General features: G+C 55.3%; 1 protein-coding gene across 3 annotated transcripts; it reads left to right on the top strand.

Annotated features, from left to right (window-relative positions):
* The first annotated feature begins 7,190 nt into the window (after positions 1-7,190).
* Positions 7,191-15,128, top strand: LOC138736031 (zinc finger protein 774-like). Of its 3 annotated transcripts, none has more exons than XM_069884847.1 (2): positions 7,191-7,315; positions 12,443-15,128. In XM_069884847.1, the coding sequence occupies exon 2, from the start codon at positions 13,340-13,342 to the stop codon at positions 14,504-14,506; it is 1,167 nt and encodes a 388-aa protein (XP_069740948.1). In that variant the 5' UTR covers positions 7,191-7,315; positions 12,443-13,339; the 3' UTR covers positions 14,507-15,128. The 3 variants fall into 3 exon arrangements, with proteins under 3 accessions (XP_069740948.1, XP_069740957.1, XP_069740965.1); XM_069884856.1 differs by having other exon boundaries at positions 7,198-7,302; XM_069884864.1 differs by lacking the exon at positions 7,191-7,315 and adding an exon at positions 7,335-7,442.
* The last annotated feature ends 4,297 nt before the right edge of the window (positions 15,129-19,425 follow it).

Raw genomic sequence — 19,425 nt, 5'->3', positions numbered from 1 at the left:
TCCTGTACTAAGCACAGAGCACCTGAGGCATCCGGTGTAAAGGATTCATAAGGGATTACTTCAACTGGTGTGTCAGTGGGAAGAAAAAGGTTGAGAACCACTGGCATAATCGCCGCCTGAATGTTCCAGTGGCTTTGACTTTTATTATATAGTTCTAATTTCTGCTGTGTGTCAGTTCCAACTGTCGTAAAATTCCTACCAGGGTTTGGATTCTGGCAAGGTCTGTAGAACCAAACGGCCACAATTTGCCTGTCCGCCTTCCCAGACTCTGTCTGCCGAGCCACAGAATAAAGCTCTGGTCACAGCGAGATCAATGGCCGTCTTCGTTACCCACATTCCCCCACGCAGCTGGAACTGCTCTGCCACTGCCAGGAAAATATGCATTCCTGTCACCACAATGAATCACAGCAAGGCTGACAATAGAAAACAGAAATCCCCAGGGGTCACAGGTGAGGAGCATGGGGCAAGAAGGTTCCACACAGCGGCATGGCATCCACCCTGCAGTGTCGAACCGGCCTCGGTCTCCACGCTGATGTAAGCTGTTCCCCCGCACTGCCTCCCTCCGTGTCGGGGAGGTGTGTACTGCGCATGCCTGTGAGTTCCCTTCCAACGTCAGCATCTGGTCTCCTTCAGGAGCTTTCAGGCGTCTGCAAGGTCCTGGCGCTGTCGGAGGTGTGCGTTTCACAGAGCGCATCCCAGGGTTGCGATGAAGCCTATTAGCGTTGTGTGGTAAACTGCGATATACAGTCCCAGAAGCAAGACTTTCTTTTCTCTGCACTGCAATTCAAGTCCATGAGCATCTGTCTATACCTGTTCAACCAGACGAAACAGCGTTTCTCCATCCCACAGTGCACACACCCTCCCATAATCCCCATTCACACACACTCATACATACAAGACACACACTCCTTTGCTCACACACTCACATACAAGACACACACTCCCTCTCACACACACTCACACATACAAGACACATACTCCCTCTCTCACACACACTCACACATACAAGACACACACTCCCTCTCACACACACTCACACATACAAGACACATACTCCCTCTCTCACACACACTCACACATACAAGACACACACTCCCTCTCACACACACTCACACATACAAGACACATACTCCCTCTCTCACACACTCTTACATACAAGACACACACTCCCTCTCACACTCACACATACAAGACACACGCTCCCTCTCTCACATACACTGATACATACAAGACACACACTCCCTCTCTCACACACTCTTACATACAAGACACACACTCCCTCTCTCACACACACAAGACACACACTCCCTCTCTCACACACACAAGGCACACACTCCCTCTCTCACACACAAGACACACACTCCCTCTCTCACACACACAAGACACACACTCCCTCTCTCACACACTCACACATACAAGACACACACTCCCTCTCACACACACTCACACATACAAGACACACACTCCCTCACACACACTCACACATACAAGACACACACTCCCTCTCACACACACTCACACATACAAGACACACACTCCCTCTCTCACACTCTTACATACAAGACACACACTCCCTCTCACACACACTCTTACATACAAGACACACACTCCCTCTCTCACACACACTCACATACAAGACACACACTCCCTCTCACACACACTCACACATACAAGACACACACTCCCTCTCTCACACACTCTTACATACAAGACACACACTCCCTCTTTCACACACACTCACTCACCACAAAATAATCACACATATATAAAGTAATAAATAGAGATTTTTTGTAATTATTGTATGTTGGGTCCAGTTTTTTTTTTGCACAACTGATAGGTGGTAATTCTGTCTGGCCCGCGGGAAAAAGGATCTCAGGGTTGGATGTGATGTCATGTGTGCAATCTGACAATAAATCTGAATCTAAAATCTAATTCACTCCTTTTGAGACACGAGGTGACAGGACCCCATTCAACAATCTCTATTTCGCAGCCAGGGTGGTTCTGATTTTGAAAAAGTAAAAACATGCCGAAAAGTTGGAGGAATTCTGCCAGTCTTTTCAGCGTTGATCAATGTTGATGCTCCTGTATCTCCTGTAACAATAGATGCACATGGACCCAAAGAGGGGAATGGACAGGGACAGGGTACCCTGAAAACTGGTGACTCAGATTCATATGGAGAAGATCACTTAACTTGCAATCCATCATGAACATTCAACAACTCCTCTCTTGTCAGGAAGGCAAGTGACTGCAATTCTGAAAAGACTGAAATGGAAAAGGCAACCAGCCTTCCACAGGAGCTCTATTGTCTTGGCCGGCTGCATCATAGTGGGGTACGGTTGCTGCAGAGAAATGGATCGGAGGTCAATCCACAGGACTGTAAGAGCGGCAAAGAGGTTCACTGAACTGCTCACACTAACCATTTGAGTCCCTCATTTGGACAAAGCAACCTTATTTATTTATTCATTCATTTGTATTGATTAAATACTTGACCTGCACATGTAATTTTTGTGTGTGTTATGTCTGGGTTTGTGTCTGCAAGTTCTCACCGAGGACAGGAGAATGCTATTTCGGGTTGTCCTTGTACAATCAGATGACAATGAACTTGACTTTAAAAAAAAAGCCCAGACACCAGAGACTGCTGGAGTGTGGAGCTAAACACTGTCTGCTGAATGATCAGTTTTGAGCCAGACCACCTTATCGAGCCTCGATGAGAGGTCCTGCCTGAAACTGATAATTATTTTTCTCCGACTGATGATCCCTGAACCGCTGAGTTTCTCCAGCTGCCGGTATCTTTGACCCGTTTGCATCAGGCAGAAGATATCAGAGCATCAAAATCTGAGCTGCCAGGCTGGGAAATAACTTCTTCCTGTAGGCTCTGAGATTAATGAGTAAATCATTCCAAAATATTTATGCCTGAAAATTCATACATGGTTGACATGGTTATTTAGCAGTTAGTGCCACGCTGTTACAGCACCAGCATTAAGGACCAGAGTTCGAACCCTGTGCTGTCTGTAAGGAGTTTCCCTATTCTCCCTGTGTCTGCGTGAGGACTGAGTGGACAACTTCATAATAATTCTTTTTGTTTAAAATGGAGTTGTCCACTCACAGTCCTCAAAATGAGCAGGCATGTTAACTGGAAAGATTAGCAAGGCAAGGCTGATTTATAAGGCCTTGAAACCTGCACACGCGACCTAATGCACCGAAAGAACAATATAAGGCCTGTGTTTCACTCTTGGTTTGGAGAGGTCTGGGCAACTAGAAGGTGTAGATTAGGAAAGAACCACATACTCTTTGATTATACAAGTGTGAGGAGTGAACAAGATCTTCCCACTTCTCACACCGGAATCACAATTAGCACCAGTTCCTCTGAAACTCTCCAAGCTGGTTGTCCCAAAGCAGAGTCCACAATGAGGAGGGGGCCATTTTGTTTTGTTGATTGTTACTGCACTTTTGCAGCCTGGAAGTGTACTTTCTCTCTCATTGATTGAATCCTTGAAAACCTGCTGATTTATCTCATTAGAACTTGAAATGGAACATTTGATCAAGGTGCTGAGCTGTTCCAGTACCATCTTTCAGGTTTTCTTTCAGACATACAACATGTTAACAGCCCATTTCAGTCTTTAAGCCCATGCCATCCAATCACACCCAATGCTCGATGACCTGATGAGTTCCTCCAGCATGTTTGTCTCGCCATCTGGATGGAATTGGAAATTGGCTGTTGGCAGAGTGGTGAATCTGTGGAATTCTCTGCCTAATTAAGCAGTGGAAGTATTTAGGAAGCGTATGGATCGATTTTTAACAGATTGGGGAATTAAGGATTGCAGGGAACGGGTGGATAAAAAAAACTGAGTCCACAGCCAGATCAGCTATGATCTTAATGATTGGCAGAGGCTCGATACAGACTCCTACTCCTGTTTCTCACCTTGAGGCAAACAGCGCACCGGTCGAGAAGTGGAAGCTCAGTGATCACGGGGAGGAGGAAGAAAGAGAAGAGTATTCCAGATGGGGGAGGTGGTTGGGGGCTATTACGGAGAAGAAACTCAGACGTGAGGGGTCACCAGGCTGTTCAACTTTGTGTCCTGCTTCCTGCACTCGGAGCAGGTGAACAGACTCGACCTGACAGAGTCAACATCAGAAGAGATCGAATTGGGGGGCATTACCAGGGGAAACAGTTTGGGGGGAGAGTGGCTATCATCCCTGCCGTGGATCTTCTGTCCACTGCTAACACCCTCACACTGGCTAATGTTGGAGCCTGTCCGCTTCCAGTCCACCCTTCTCCACCTATCCCCCCTCTCACCTTACCCCAGCCCTCCCTCCCCCTCTCCTCTTAACCCAGCCCTCCCTCCCCCTCTCCTCTTAACCCAGCCCTCCCTCCCCCTCTCCTCTTACCCCAGCCCTCCCTCCCCCTCTCCTCTTACCCCAGCCCTCCCTCCCCCTCTCCTCTTACCCCAGCCCTCCCTCCCCCTCTCCTCTTACCCCAGCCCTCCCTCCCCCTCTCCTCTTACCCCAGCCCTCCCTCCCCCTCTCCTCTTACCCCAGCCCTCCCTCCACCTCTCCTCTTACCCCAGCCCTCCCTCCCCCTCTCCTCTTACCCCAGCCCTCCCTCCCCCTCTTCTCTTACCCCAGCCCTCCCTCCTCCTCTCCTCTCACCCCAGCCCTCCCTCCCCCTCTCCTCTCACCCCAGCCCTCCCTCCCCCTCTCCTCTCACCCCAGCCCTCCCTCCCCCTCTCCTCCTACCCCAGCCCTCCCTCCCCCTCTCCTCTCACCCCAGCCCTCCCTCCCCCTCTCCTCCTACCCCAGCCCGCCCTCCCCCTCTCCTCTCACCCCAGCCCTCCCTCCCCCTCTCCTCCTACCCCAGCCCTCCCTCCCCCTCTCCTATCACCCCAGCTCTCCCTCCCCCTCTCCTCCTACCCCAGCCCTCCCTCCCCCTCTCCTCTCACCCCAGCCCTCCCTCCCCCTCTCCTCCTACCCCAGCCCTCCCCTCTCCTCCTACCCCAGCCCTCCCTCCCCTCTCACCCCAGCCCTCCCTCCCCCTCTCCTCCTACCCCAGCCCTCCCTCCCCCTCTCCTCCTACCCCAGCCCTCCCTCCCCCTCTCCTCTCACCCCAGCCCTCCATCCCTCCCCCTCTCCTCCCACCCCAGCCCTCCCTCCCCCTCTCCTCCCACCCCAGCCCTCCCTCCCCCTCTCCTCCCACCCCAGCCCTCCCTCCCCCTCTCCTCCCACCCCAGCCCTCCCTCCCCTCTCCTCCTACCCCAGCCCTCCCTCCCCCTCTCCTCCTACCCCAGCCCTCCCTCCCCCTCTCCTCTCACCCCAGCCCTCCCTCCCCCTCTCCTCCTACCCCAGCCCTCCCTCCCCTCTCCTCCTACCCCAGCCCTCCCTCCCCTCTCCTCCTACCCCAGCCCTCCCTCCCCTCTCCTCTCACCCCAGCCCTCCCTCCCCCACCCTCTCCTCTCACCCCAGCCCTCCCTCCCTCCCCCTCTCCTCCCACCCCAGCCCTCCCTCCCCTCTCCTCCCACCCCAGCCCTCCCACCCCCTCTCCTCCCACCCCAGCCCTCCCTCCCCCTCTCCTCTCACCCCAGCCCTCCCTCCCCCTCTCCTCTCACCCCAGCCCTCCCTCTCCCTCTCCTCCTACCCCAGCCCTCCCTCCCCCTCTCCTCCTACCCCAGCCCTCCCTCCCCCTCTCCTCCTACCCCAGCCCTCCCTCCCCCTCTCCTCCTACCCCAGCCCTCCCTTCCCCTCTCCTCTCACCCCAGCCCTCCCTCCCCCTCTCCTCCTACCCCAGCCCTCCCTCCCCCTCTCCTCTCACCCCAGCCCTCCCTCCCCCTCTCCTCTCACCCCAGCCCTCCCTCCCCCTCTCCTCCTACCCCAGCCCTCCCTCCCCCTCTCCTCCTACCCCAGCCCGCCCTCCCCCTCTCCTCTCACCCCAGTCCTCCCTCCCCTCTCCTCTCACCCCAGCCCTCCATCCCCCTCTCCTCCCACCCCAGCCCTCCCTCCCCCTCTCCTCTCACCCCAGCCCTCCCTCCCCCTCTCCTCTCACCCCAGCCCTCCCTCCCCCTCTCCACTCACCCCAGCCCTCCCTCCCCTCTCCTCCTACCCCAGCCCTCCCTCCCCCTCTCCTCCTACCCCAGCCCTCCCTCCCCCTCTCCTCTCACCCCAGCCCTCCCTCCCTCCCCCTCTCCTCCCACCCCAGCCCTCCCTCCCTCCCCCTCTCCTCACACCCCAGCCCTCCCTCCCCCTCTCCTCTCACCCCAGCCCTCCCTCCCCCTCTCCACTCACCCCAGCCCTCCCTCCCCTCTCCTCCTACCCCAGCCCTCCCTCCCCCTCTCCACCTACCCCAGCCCTCCCTCCCCCTCTCCTCTCACCCCAGCCCTCCCTCCCTCCCCCTCTCCTCCCACCCCAGCCCTCCCTCCCTCCCCCTCTCCTCACACCCCAGCCCTCCCTCCCCCTCTCCTCTCACCCCAGCCCTCCCTCTCTCCTCCTATCCCAGCCCACTCTCCCCTCTCCTCTCACCCCAGCCCTCCCTCCCCTCTCCTCTCACCCCAGCCCTCCCTCCCCTCTCCTCTCACCCCAGCCCTCCCTCCCTCCCCCTCTCCTCTCACCCCAGCCCTCCCTCCCCCTCTCCTCTCACCCCAGCCCTCCCTCCCCCTCTCCTCTCACCCCAGCCCTCCCTCCCCCTCTCCTCTCACCCCAGCCCTCCCTCCCCCTCTCCTCTCACCCCAGCCCTCCCTCCCCCTCTCCTCTCACCCCAGCCCTCCCTCCCCCTCTCCTCTCACCCCAGCCCTCCCTCCCCCTCTCCTCTCACCCCAGCCCTCCCTCCCCCTCTCCTCTCACCCCAGCCCTCCCTCCCCCTCTCCTCTCACCCCAGCCCTCCCTCCCCCTCTCCTCTCACCCCAGCCCTCCCTCCCCCTCTCCTCTCACCCCAGCCCTCCCTCCCCCTCTCCTCCTACCCCTCCCCTCTCTCCTTCTACCCCCCTCCCTCCATCCTCCCTTCCAACAAGCGCCGGGCCCGGACCCCGAGCACCTGGGATTCGCCCCGCTCATAGAAAGTCTGGCCTCTTCCATGGAAACGGCGCTTGGGAAGGCGAGTGGGCCCAGTGACGTCAGCGCGCCCACGCCTGGGCCGGGCCACGCCCTCACGTGACGGGAGGAGGGAGCTGCCAATCCGAGGAGCGGCTGCGCTCTGGCCGTCCTTGCGCATGCGTACATGGGCTTCTCGAGTCCTTTGCAGGTGGAAGGTCATGTGGGGCGAGGGGATGTTTTCCGCCGAATTGGGCTAAATTTGGAACTCGGGCGCAGCAAGAGGTGAACGTTTGAGGTTTGTTGGGCCCCTTTTAAGAATTTTTGCGGTTATTTTGGGGTGAATTTTTTTGTTGTGAAGCGAAAGGGAGGATTATCGTTGCAGTAAAAGAGGGTCGGGCGGAGCGGGCGGACCTTCACCATTGGTGAGTAAGGGAGCGGCCAGACATTACATCGAGCCCGACATTAGTTTGTCCTCCAGCCGGGGTGTCAACCCTACACCCACAAATGAAGGAGCATAAACTGCAGGGGGGGGGGGGGGGGTGGGGGGGGGAGGTCTATTAACCGGTGGCAAATTCAGGTTCCGGGAGCATGTGCGCGGCCATATTTTTTTTGATGCACATGCGCAAGGGCCGGATAGCGCATGCGTGGTGAATCATTTCAAACAGGGCTGGATTGCGCATGCGCAGTGGGTTGGGCTTTAAATTCTGGGGGTATCTGGCAACGTGATCATAGTCACCAAGAACGAGTGGGATGAAGAGGACGGAATAAATGGGGTGAAGGGAGAGGGGAACAAGGGAGATAAAGCAGGGAAGGGGAACAAGGGGAGATAAAGCAGGGAAGGGGAACAAGGGGAGATAAAGCAGGCAAGGGGAACAAGGGGAGATAAAGCAGGGAAGGGAACAAGGGGAGATAAAGCAGGGAAGGGGAACAAGGGGAGATAAAGCAGGGAAGGGGAACAAGGGGAGATAAAGCAGGGAAGGGGAAACAAGGGGAGATAAAGCAGGGAAGGGAACAAGGGGAGATAAAGCAGGGAAGGGGAACAAGGGGAGATAAAGCAGGGAAGGGGAACAAGGGGAGATTAAGCAGGGAAGGGGAACAAGGGGAGATAAATGGGGGGAGGGTGATCGAGGGGGTGAAGTGGAACGAAGGGGGGTGGGGGGGACGAGAGGGGTGGGGGGGGGACGGGAGGGGTGGGGGGGGGACGGGAGGGGTGGGGGGGACGGGAGGGGTGGGGGGGACGGGAGGGGTGGGGGGGACGGAGGGGTGGGGGGGACGGGAGGGGTGGGGGGGACGGGAGGGGTGGGGGGGACGGGAGGGGTGGGGGGACGGGAGGGGTGGGGGGGACGGGAGGGGTGGGGGGGACGGAGGGGTGGGGGGGACGGGAGGGGTGGGGGGGACGGGAGGGGTGGGGGGGACGGGAGGGGTGGGGGGGACGGGAGGGGTGGGGGGGACGGGAGGGGTGGGGGGGACGGGAGGGTGGGGGGGACGGGAGGGGTGGGGGGGGACGAGGGGATAAATGGGGGGACGAGGGGATAAAGGAGAGGGAATGAGGGGGATAAAGCAGCAAAGGGAAGGGGGATAAACAAAGAAGACTCCCTCCCCCTTCCTTCTCCCTCCCTCCCTTCTCCCTCCCCCTTCCTTCTCCCTCCCCCTTCCTTCTCCCTCCCCCTTCCTTCTCCCCTCTCCCTTCCTTCTCCTCCCCTCCTTCTCCCTCCCCCTTCCTTCATTCCTCTCCCCCTTCCTTCTCCCTCCCCGTCCTTCTCCCTCCCCCTTCCTTCTCCCTCCCCTCCTTCTCCACCCCCCCCCTTCCTTCTCCCTCCCCTTCCTTCTCCCTCCCCCTTCCTTCTCCCTCCCCTTCCTCTCCCTCCCCCTTCCTCTCCCTCCCCCTTCCTTCTCCCTCCCCCCTTCCTTCTCCCTCCCCCCTTCCTTCTCCCTCCCCCCTTCCTTCTCCCTCCCCCTTCCTTCTCCCTCCCCCCTTCCTTCTCCCTCCCCCCTTCCTTCTCCCTCCCCCCTTCCTTCTCCCTCCCCCCTTCCTTCTCCCTCCCCCCTTCCTTCTCCCTCCCCCCTTCCTTCTCCCTCCCCCCTTCCTTCTCCTCCCCCCTTCCTTCTCCCTCCCCCCTTCCTTCTCCCTCCCCCTTCCTTCTCCCTCCCCCCTTCCTTCTCCCTCCCCCCTTCCTTCTCCCTCCCCCCTTCCTTCTCCCTCCCCCCTTCCTTCTCCCTCCCCCCTTCCTTCTCCCTCCCCCCTTCCTTCTCCCTCCCCCCTTCCTTCTCCCTCCCCCCTTCCTTCTCCCTCCCCCCTTCCTTCTCCCTCCCCCCTTCCTTCTCCCTCCCCCTTCCTTCTCCCTCCCCCCTTCCTTCTCCCTCCCCCCTTCCTTCTCCTCCCCCCTTCCTTCTCCCTCCCCCCTTCCTTCTCCCTCCCCCCTTCCTTCTCCCTCCCCCTTCCTTCTCCCTCCCCCCTTCCTTCTCCCTCCCCCCTTCCTTCCTCCCTCCCCCTTCCTTCTCCCTCCCCCCTTCCTTCTCCCTCCCCCCTTCCTTCTCCCTCCCCCTTCCTTCTCCCTCCCCCCTTCCTTCTCCCTCCCCCTTCCTTCTCCCTCCCCCCTTCCTTCTCCCTCCCCCCTTCCTTCTCCCTCCCCCTTCCTTCTCCCTCCCCCCTTCCTTCTCCCTCCCCCTTCCTTCTCCCTCCCCCCTTCCTTCTCCTCCCCCCTTCCTTCTCCCTCCCCCCTTCCTTCTCCCTCCCCCCTTCCTTCTCCCTCCCCCTTCCTTCTCCTCCCCCCCTTCCTTCTCCCTCCCCCTTCTTCTCCCTCCCCCCTTCCTTCTCCCTCCCCCCTTCCTTCTCCCTCCCCCCTTCCTTCTCCCTCCCCCCTTCTTCTCCTCCCCCCTTCCTTCTCCCTCCCCCCTTCCTTCTCCCTCCCCCTTCCTTCTCCCTCCCCCTTCCTTCTCCCTCCCCCCTTCCTTCTCCCTCCCCCCTTCCTTCTCCCTCCCCCTTCCTTCTCCCTCCCCCTTCCTTCTCCCTCCCCCTTCCTTCTCCCTCCCCCTTCCTTCTCCTCCCCTTCCTTCTCCCTCCCCCTTCCTTCTCCCTCCCCTTCCTTCTCCCTCCCCCTTCCTTCTCCCTCCCCCTTCCTTCTCCCTCCCCCCTTCCTTCTCCCTCCCCCCTTCCTTCTCCCTCCCCCCTTCCTTCTCCCTCCCCCCTTCCTTCTCCCTCCCCTTCCTTCTCCCTCCCCCCTTCCTTCTCCCTCCCCCCTTCCTTCTCCCTCCCCCCTTCCTTCTCCCTCCCCCCTTCCTTCTCCCTCCCCCCTTCCTTCTCCCTCCCCCCTTCCTTCTCCCTCCCCCCTTCCTTCTCCCTCCCCCCTTCCTTCTCCTCCCCCCTTCCTTCTCCCTCCCCCCTTCCTTCTCCCTCCCCCCTTCCTTCTCCCTCCCCCCTTCCTTCTCCCTCCCCCCTTCCTTCTCCCTCCCCCTTCCTTCTCCCTCCCCCCTTCCTTCTCCCTCCCCCCTTCCTTCTCCCTCCCCCCTTCCTTCTCCTCCCCCCTCCTCCTCCCTCCCCCCCTCCTCCTCCCTCCCCCCCCTCCTCCCTCCCCCCCTCCTCCTCCCTCCCCCCTCCTCCTCCCTCCCCCCCCTCCTCCTCCCTCCCCCCCTCCTCCTCCCTCCCCCCCCCTCCTCCTCCCTCCCCCCCCCTCCTCCTCCCTCCCCCCCCTCCTCCTCCCTCCCCCCCCTCCTCCTCCCTCCCCCCCTCCTCCTCCTCCCCCCCTCCTCCCCTCCCCCCCCTCCTCCTCCTCCCCCCCCTCCTCCTCCCTCCCCCCCTCCTCCTCCCTCCCCCCCCTCCTCCTCCCTCCCCCCCCTCCTCCTCCCTCCCCCCCCTCCTCCTCCCTCCCCCCCCCCTCCTCCCTCCCTCCCCCCTCCTCCTCCCTCCCCCCCCTCCTCCTCCCTCCCCCCCCTCCTCCTCCCTCCCCCCCCTCCTCCTCCCTCCCCCCCCTCCTCCTCCCTCCCCCCCCTCCTCCTCCCCTCCCCATCTCATGCCCTCTGGCACGTAACTCTCCAGCTCTTGCTGTTGCCAGCAGCGATCTCGCGTTTGGACCCACAGCGCCAGTCTGTAAAGAGCAGGGTCAGGAGATTAGGAAGTCGGAGGACAGTGTGCAGTTCTCTGCGTCAGGGGGACAATGTGGTCCACGATCATGCACTGTGAGGCCCTCACCCAGCACCCCATAGGGAGGGAGCCTCCGGATGCAAGGACAGCACCAGGCAGCTTCCTTCTTATAGCGACAAGAGCCTGCCACTTTCAGAAAGGCCATTGCCTAGTTCAAACTTCAGTGGCCACCTCTTGTGCGGACCCAAGTGGCTGCCTCTGTGGAAGGGTCATCATATCCTGAGTCATGGGTCAGTTGTCTCTGGACCAGGTCCTGGCTCTGACAGGCAGTTCAGGTTTTGTGCAGGGGTGTTGCCTGCTGTGTCTAACCATGAGTGGCCCAAACTGTTCTGCCATGACTTCAATGATGAGATAGAATTTGAAGCGTTCATTTCCTCAACGTTGAAGGTTCCTGAATCTTGGCTCTTGTGTCACGCTGCCCGGAGCAGGCACAGACCGATCATCGGTGACAAAGCGAACAGGCGGCACTGTCGAAGGATGTGCTCAGAGGAGCTATCACATCCCCCCGCCACCGGCTACACCTCTGTGTACTGTCCTGTAGGTTTCCGTGTTCTCTGTTCTAAGCATTGTGGAGACAGGTGAGTCCATGGTGCTGAGTCTGTTTCAGCCATGGTCTATTGAATGGCAGAACAAGCCGACTCCTGCTCCTTGTTCTTCTGTGTTCTTAAAGTGGGGCAGAGATGAGGTTTCCATCAGGCGATGAACTCAACCAGGTGACGGTACAGAGATGAGATGTAACAGTGCAATGATGAATTTGAGATGTAGATTAAAAACCTCTGCTGTATCGCAGGAAGTTGAGGTTGTGCTGGGTTGAAACACACTGGCAACGTCTTCCCCAGATTCACTTGTGGAAAATTTCTGCTCATCCACGTGTTGGCTGAACAGTGTGAGCCGCGGTCTGACAGAGTGAAGTGGTCCAGAGGTGGTGCATAGGTACAGGTGAAAGAGATCAGTGGACACGTGAAACCTGGCCTTGTGTCTGCAAATGTGGTCAATCAGGGGCAGCGTTTAGATCAGAAATGGAGAGGGGACAGATAGCAGAGGGTCCGATGCAACTGGGCTTTTAGACTACAAATAAAAAGGGGTTTTAAAATGTCTGCATCAGAACTTGGCCTTTGACCTGACCTGTCCTAAGTTAATGACTGAACTTCAAATGGTGTTTCACTTTGGTAAATTCAGTGTGTTACATTTTGTTAATGTTTTGAACTTTAGTGCTAGTCGAGGAACTTGGACACAACGATCTAACCTGAAACAAAACTTGTTTTTTATTTTTAATTTTAGGGATCCAGCATGGTAACAGACCCTTCCGGCCCATGAACCCGTACCACCCAACTACACCAATTAGCTGACAAACCCCGTGAGGTTTTTCTGTGGAGGCTGGGAGGAACCCACCCAGGTCATGGGGAGAAGGTACAAACTCATTACAGACAGCGCCAGAGTTGAACCCAGGTGCCTGGCACCGTAGTAACATTGCACTAGTCACTCCACTCTGCTGGAGGAATCAGTGGGTCGACCAGCATCAGTGGAAGAGAAAAAGAATCCTCAACATTGCAGGCCAGCACCTCCCAATGTCCCATCTCACGTTTATTCAAAATGTTGCCTGATATGTTCCAAGGAGGCGCTAGGAAATAATCCTGGAATATTTATTCCACTATCAACATTAACACAGTGACTGCCGTCGACATCGTTGACGGGAACTTTCTGGGCATTGATTGGCGGCCTGTTTCATCCATCGAGGCAGTCACGACAGGGGAGATTGATTTGGGAGACACGGGCCCGAGATCAGCTTTGTTTAAAGAAAATTGCTTGATGCCTTTCACAGCAATGAACGTTACCCAGAAACCTCATCAGCCAAGAAAGTGCCGCATCAACGTGTGAAAGAAGGGAGCGTGCAGGCACGTAGCAAGTGACGACATGTGCACATGAGCTGCGCCAAAGCTCCCGGCGCTTTTCGGGGACCGAAGGTAATTTAGCACCGAGAGCAGAGCACACACTGGGTCCAAGAACGGAGTCCCCCGTGGATCCAGGGCTTGCAATGCCCGGCGAGAGGATGCTTCTCCCTGGTTCTGGGCCCTTATCCCATTGTTGATTTAACCCATTGGCCCAGCTCTCCACGAGCCACCATCGGGCTGAGCAACACGTCCTGAGGCAGGTCTGCATTGATATATCACCACAGAGATGAACCCGTTTCAGTGCTCTGTCTGTGGGAAGAACTTTAAAAGGTCAAGTGAGTTAACAAGACACCAGCGGGTCCACACCGGGGAGAGGCCCTTCACCTGCCCTGTGTGTGGCAAGGGCTTCACTCAGACCTACCACCTGCTGACCCACCAGTGGGTCCACACTGAAGAAAAGCCATTCTCCTGCCCCAAGTGTGAGAAGGCCTTCACCAGTTTGTCCAAGCTTGAAATCCACCAGCGGGTCCACACCGGTGAGAGGCCCTTCACCTGCCCAGAGTGCGGCAAGGGCTTCACGCAGACCGCCAACCTGCTGACCCACCAGCGGGTCCACACCGGGGAAAAGCCATTCACCTGCCCCGAGTGCATGAAGGCCTTCACCAGTTTGTACAAGCTTGAGATACACCGGCGGGTCCACACTGGGGAGAGGCCCTTCACCTGCCCTGAGTGTGGAAAGGGCTTCTCCCAGACCTCCAACCTGCTGACCCACCAGCGGGTCCACACTGGGGAAAGACCCTTCACCTGCCCAGAGTGTGGCAAGGGCTTCATACAGACCTCCAGTCTGCTGAAGCACCAGCGAATCCACACTGGGGAGAGACCCTTCACCTGCCCCGAGTGCAAGAAGGGCTTCACCAGTTGGTCCCAACGTGAGATACACCGGCGGGTCCACACTGGCGATAGGCCCTTCACCTGTCCCGAGTGTGGGAAGGGCTTCACCCAGACCTCCAACCTGCTGAGGCACCAGCGTGTCCACACCAGGGAGTGGCCGTTCGCCTGCCTTGAGTGCGGCAAACGCTTCAGATGTCAATCAAGCTTGATTATCCACCAAAAGATTCACAACGGTGACAACCATTTGTCTCCACCTGGTCCTTCAACGTGCGGAGGCACCAGTGGGTCCACCTTGGGGAAAATCAGTTTGCCTGCCCAAGTGCGGCAAGACCTTCACCCAGTCATCCCACCTGCTGAGACACCAGCGAGTCCACATTGGGGAGAGGCCATTCTTCTGCTCCGAGTGCGGCAAGGGCTTCACCCAGTTGAACAGCCTGGTGAAACACCAGTGAGTTCACACAGAAAGTTTGCAGAGTGTGGAATATTTAATCATCACTCACTCAAACATCAGGAGGGACTGGAGTCTGTGGTTATTGAGGCCACAAATCAAAATGGGTCTTAGTATGTTAATTTGCAAATTTGTTTTCAGGTTCAAGTATATTGTCACAGTACAAAGGTGCAAGGAGAAAGGTTGTTTTGGAGCTGTCTAGCTAGACATGCCGTACATAGCCCAGTAAATAATTCACAGTGCAGGAGTGCAGTTCCAGGTACAGATCAGTCGAGACCAGGCAAAAGCAGTTTTATTTTACAAAGGCGAGGATCATTCAAGAGAGAAACTGTCCTTGATTTGGTGGTGTGTGATCTCACACTGATGAATCCTCTTCTCCATGGGGAGGGGTGAAGGGAGTGGGTCTGGGGAGGGATGAGATTTTTAGTATGTTGGTTTCTTTTCCAAGGCAGCGAGAAGTGGAGGGGGAATGGATTCTCTCCGTCAATGTTAGTGATGCCGATTTTTAAACATTAACAATACAGCGCAGTTGAAGTTTCTCAGCCCATAAAACCCGTGCTGGCTAATTACCCAACCAATCACAGGAGGAACAAATAGACTGACTCCTTATAGGCCGGACTGGATTTGAATCTGGGTCGTTGGTGCTGTAATAATGTTCCACTAACCGTGTCACCAATGACAGGAACTGAATTTCATGTCCTGGATCTGTACCCAATAAAGCAGCTGTGTTTGAAAACGGTGTCTCATCCTCTTGTATCTCTGTAATACATCCAATGTAGAGAACAAAGACAAGGCCATTCAGTCCAGCTAGGAGCATCCTGCTACTTCCCCTTCTGTCAGTGTTTCTGCTCCAGACCAGCTCCCAACCACCTCACCCTGCTGGAATACTCTTCCCTTCTCCTCTCTGTGTTCACTGTACTGTTCACCTCAAGGTAAGAAACAGGAGCAGGAGTCGGCCGTCCGGTCCCTCGAGCTGATCTGGCCATGATCTCAGCTCCACTTACCCGTCCATTCCCTACAACCCTTAATTCCTCAATCCATTAAACACTTTCAACAAAGAATCCTCCACTGCTTAATTGGGCAGAGAATTTGACAAATTCACCATTTTGTGAGAAGCCAATTTCCAGTTCCACCCAGATGGTGAAACACCAACGTGCTGGAGAAACTCACCAGTCATCGAGCACCAGAGGAAGTGAAGGGGAACCAATGTTTTGGGCCTCGGATAATCCTTTCCTTCCTGCAGACGCTGCGTGACCTGCTGCATTTTTCCAGGAAGTTTGTGTGTTGCACACAAGCCCGGCATGTGCAGATGTTTAACTCCACACAGATGGTGTCAATATCGACCTCCAATTTTTAGTAACCCCCTCTCTCTTCCCCCAATCTTCTGACTTCCTTCCTCCAGCTCACTACATTCCTTTCCTCTGTCAGAGAACATCTTCAGCCTCTGACCCCTTCCCATCACCTCCTTCCACCTGGATCCATTTGCTGATCTCTTCTCCACCCACCCCCACCTTATTTTCACGTTTGCCTGATTTTTGCATAATTAAGAAGGGCTTTGGCAATAACCTAAACTGCTGACTGCTCTCCATGGACCCTACATGACCTGCTAAATCCCTCCAGAACTGTCCTCATTATCCCTGCCTTAAATCTACCACCCCACATCTTGAGTCTCTGTCCCCAGTCTTGGTGTCAGCTGCCAGTGGAAACAACCTCCCTGCTTCTATCTCAATTCCTTCCATGGAAAAGCTTTTCCAGAACCACACCTGACCACAAGGGGGAAGATTGGGGGTCAGGGACCTCTCCCTGCCCAGCGGGTCGGGGTTGGGGGACGGGGACCTGTCTGCTGAGCAGGGTCGAGGCTGAAGGGAGGAGGGACGATGTTTGTCAGGAAAGTAACTGAACCTTGGGATGATGGTATTGCTGTGTCCACTATTGAAGGGAAGTGTGGAAGCCAGAGTGTGATCAAGGTGCAGAAAGTGAGTTTTGAGCAAACATCAACTTTCTCTTCTCCCCCCCCCCCCCCCCCCCCCACCCCACATCCCTCCTTCCAGGTGATTTTGGGCATGTTAAGGTGTTTCTAGCACTTGCTGGAATGTTGAGAGCCTGAGGCGGGGTGGGAGGGATGGGGCAGGTTCCAACTCTGGGCACAATCTTCAAGTCACGGAGAGAACAGAGATGATGTTTCCATTCCTCGAGGGATGAGTCTGGAAGAAACCCTGAACTTCCCGTAGTTGACCAAGAGCTGGGAAATAACAATGAACTGAGATAACTCGTTACTAAATTCATAGCAAATTCCCATGGCCAGTGAAATGACCGCTTGTTAAACTGCAGCTTTTAATCCCTGCCTGGGCCCATCTCCACCCTGCTCGGGCCAGTCCGTCCCAACACCAGCAAGTATAAATGGTGCAACAGTCCCAACATTAAAAGTGTTAAACAAGAGTGTCTGCAGAGTTCAGGTTGAGTGCAAGACACAAACGTGCCCAAGGAGAAGCTGAACTCGTGTTTATAAATGGAGGTGTAACACCACAGTGTTGGAGGAGCTCAGCCAGCCTTGCAGTATCCATAGGAGGTAAAGATGTAGTACCGCAGTTTCTGGCCTGAGATAGTTCCTCTATCTCCAGTGGATACTATCAGACCAGCTGAGTTCTGTGTCTTGCCACAGTCACTGAATTGGATGAAGGGTGGGGCAGGGGGCCTGGGTGGTAGTTAATCTGCCCCAGGACTTGGCCTAGCCAGGTTGAGAGGAGCCCTCCCAGTGAGATCCTTCTTGTACAACTGGAACATCACCCTCCACACATGTCCTTGGAATGACTGCAGGGGAGGGGAGACTGTCGCCCACCTCTTTGCTGAAAGCAGCTTCACTAAGAGTGTGTGAAGACGGATGCAAGGGTCCTTGCCACGGTTCACCCCTGGCAGCAGTAATCAGAGGAATCTCAGATCTATGGCTGTTCCTAGGGATGCACTGAGACTGACATCCAGAACTGCTGGAAGACCATCAACTCAGTGAAAGAACCCCAAAACTTGTTGGTCTTCCAGCACACGGAGATGTGAGAGGGAAATGCTGCTGATTGGCACATTCCAGGCTGCGGGATGCACTGAGGCTTGGTGCTGCCAATGTGAGGGTGCTGGGGGGAAGGAGTACAGTCTAGAGTCTAGGCACTGAGGGGCTGAGACTGAGGGGAGACCCCTCAAATTACAGAGGGGAAAGTATCGACAAGGTGCCCAGTGGTGGAGAGAAGAATGTAAAATGTACAATGATGAGATTGTCACCATGAATGAAGAAAGTCCTGCAATTGTTTTCTCATATTGTAAATACTTTATTGTGAATAAAGTATATTTTTGGAAAAAAGATTCTGTTCATCTTGTCCCCACAAGATCTCTCCTCATCCTTCAAACTGCAATGAGTACAGACTGAGGTGACTCAATTGAATCTCCCTCTTCACTGCATCCAAGGCCAGAATGACCACTTTCTGTGAGAGCAGCTTCACATTGTCACTAGTCTCCGAGGGAAGGATTCTCTTGTGAATTGCCTGCTGGATTGGGCGACACTGTTAGCGTCACGCTGTTCAGCACCAGTAATCAGGGTTCATGCTGTGAAGGATAAAACTCCCAACAGAAGCACAGTTCGCTTGGTAGCTACACAATGGAATTATGGGGCCAACAACATGGGTGCAAATCTGGCACGGTCTATAAGGAGGTTGTAGTGTGTATGTTTCCTCTGGGCGCTGTGGCTTCCTTCTGCCTTTCAAAAATGTTCGGGGTTTGTTGGTTAAAATGTTTTAGACATACAGCATGGTAACAGGCCCTTCTGGTCCACGAGCCAGTCGTGCCCAATTATGCCCAATTCACCTACAACCCCTGGTAAATTTTGAATGGTGGGAGGTGTTTATGTCTGAAACCCAGCAACAACAGAAGATGCAATTCAAAGGGTTAAATTTTAACTCTATTTATCAATAACTATTAACAATATAATGTCTAACAAAATTAACCCCACTCTAATTATCTTTAGAAAAATACATATATCATATATTTATAAACTGAGTGTGTGTGTGTGTGTGTGTGTCTGTGCGTGTGTGTGTAAAACCCAGACCATTACAATTTGTACCCAATATTCAAAAAGGAAAAATCCTCCAAAACCCCAAGTCAGTCAGTCAAATCAGTCCAAAAAGTGCACAGAATTCAAAGTTAAATGTCCAACTTCAGTTCACCATATAACCAGTTCAGCCCAACTTGTCTGTGCTGAACATCATCTCCCCACTGACCCGTATTTGGCCCATAACCCTCCATACCTCTCCCATCCATACACCTATCCAACCTTTCCTTGAATATTAACATTGATCTCGCTTCTACCACCACTTTGGGAAGTTCATTCCATACCCCCACCACCCTCTGCATGAAGAAATTCCCCCTATGTTTCCCTTAAACTTTTCCCCTTTGCCTCTCAATCCTTGCCCTCTTGTTTGAATCTCCCCCACTCTCAGTGGGTAAAGCCTCCACATTGACTCCATCCATCCCCCTTATAATTTTGAATACCTCTAACAAATCACCCCTCAACCTTCTACGCTCCAGGGAATAAAGTCCCAGACTGTTCAACCGTTCCCTGTAACTCAAACCCTGAAATCCCAGCAACATTCTCGTAAACCTCCTCTGCACTCTCTCTAAACTGTTTATATCCTTCCAGTAATTCAGCCACCAAAACTGCACACAATATTCCAAATTTGGCCTCACCATTGCCTTATATAATTTCTTTAACAGATAACACACCAATAATATTATTTAAAGGGTGAAAAACTACAGCATGTTGTGCAGAGGGACTTGGGAGGGCTTGTGCATGAATCGCAAAAAGTTAGGTTGCAGGTACAGCAGGTGATTAAGAGGCAAATGGAATGTTGGCCTTCATCGCTAGAGGAATTGAATTCAGGAGTAGGGAGGTAATGTTGCAACTGTACAAGGTACTGGTGAGACCGCACCTGGAGTACTGAGTCCAGTTCTGGTCTCCATATTTGAGGAAGGATATACTGGCTTTGGAGACG

Source organism: Narcine bancroftii, chromosome 1 (assembly GCF_036971445.1).
Source record: "Narcine bancroftii isolate sNarBan1 chromosome 1, sNarBan1.hap1, whole genome shotgun sequence".
In the NCBI taxonomy this organism is placed as follows: Eukaryota; Metazoa; Chordata; class Chondrichthyes; order Torpediniformes; family Narcinidae; genus Narcine; species Narcine bancroftii.
This window is presented reverse-complemented; position numbering and strand designations above follow the sequence as displayed.

Excerpts from the sequence above, each read along its gene's own strand:
- LOC138736031 (XM_069884847.1), top strand. The coding sequence starts at position 13,340 with ATGAACCCGTTTCAGTGCTCTGTCTGTGGGAAGAACTTTAAAAGGTCA.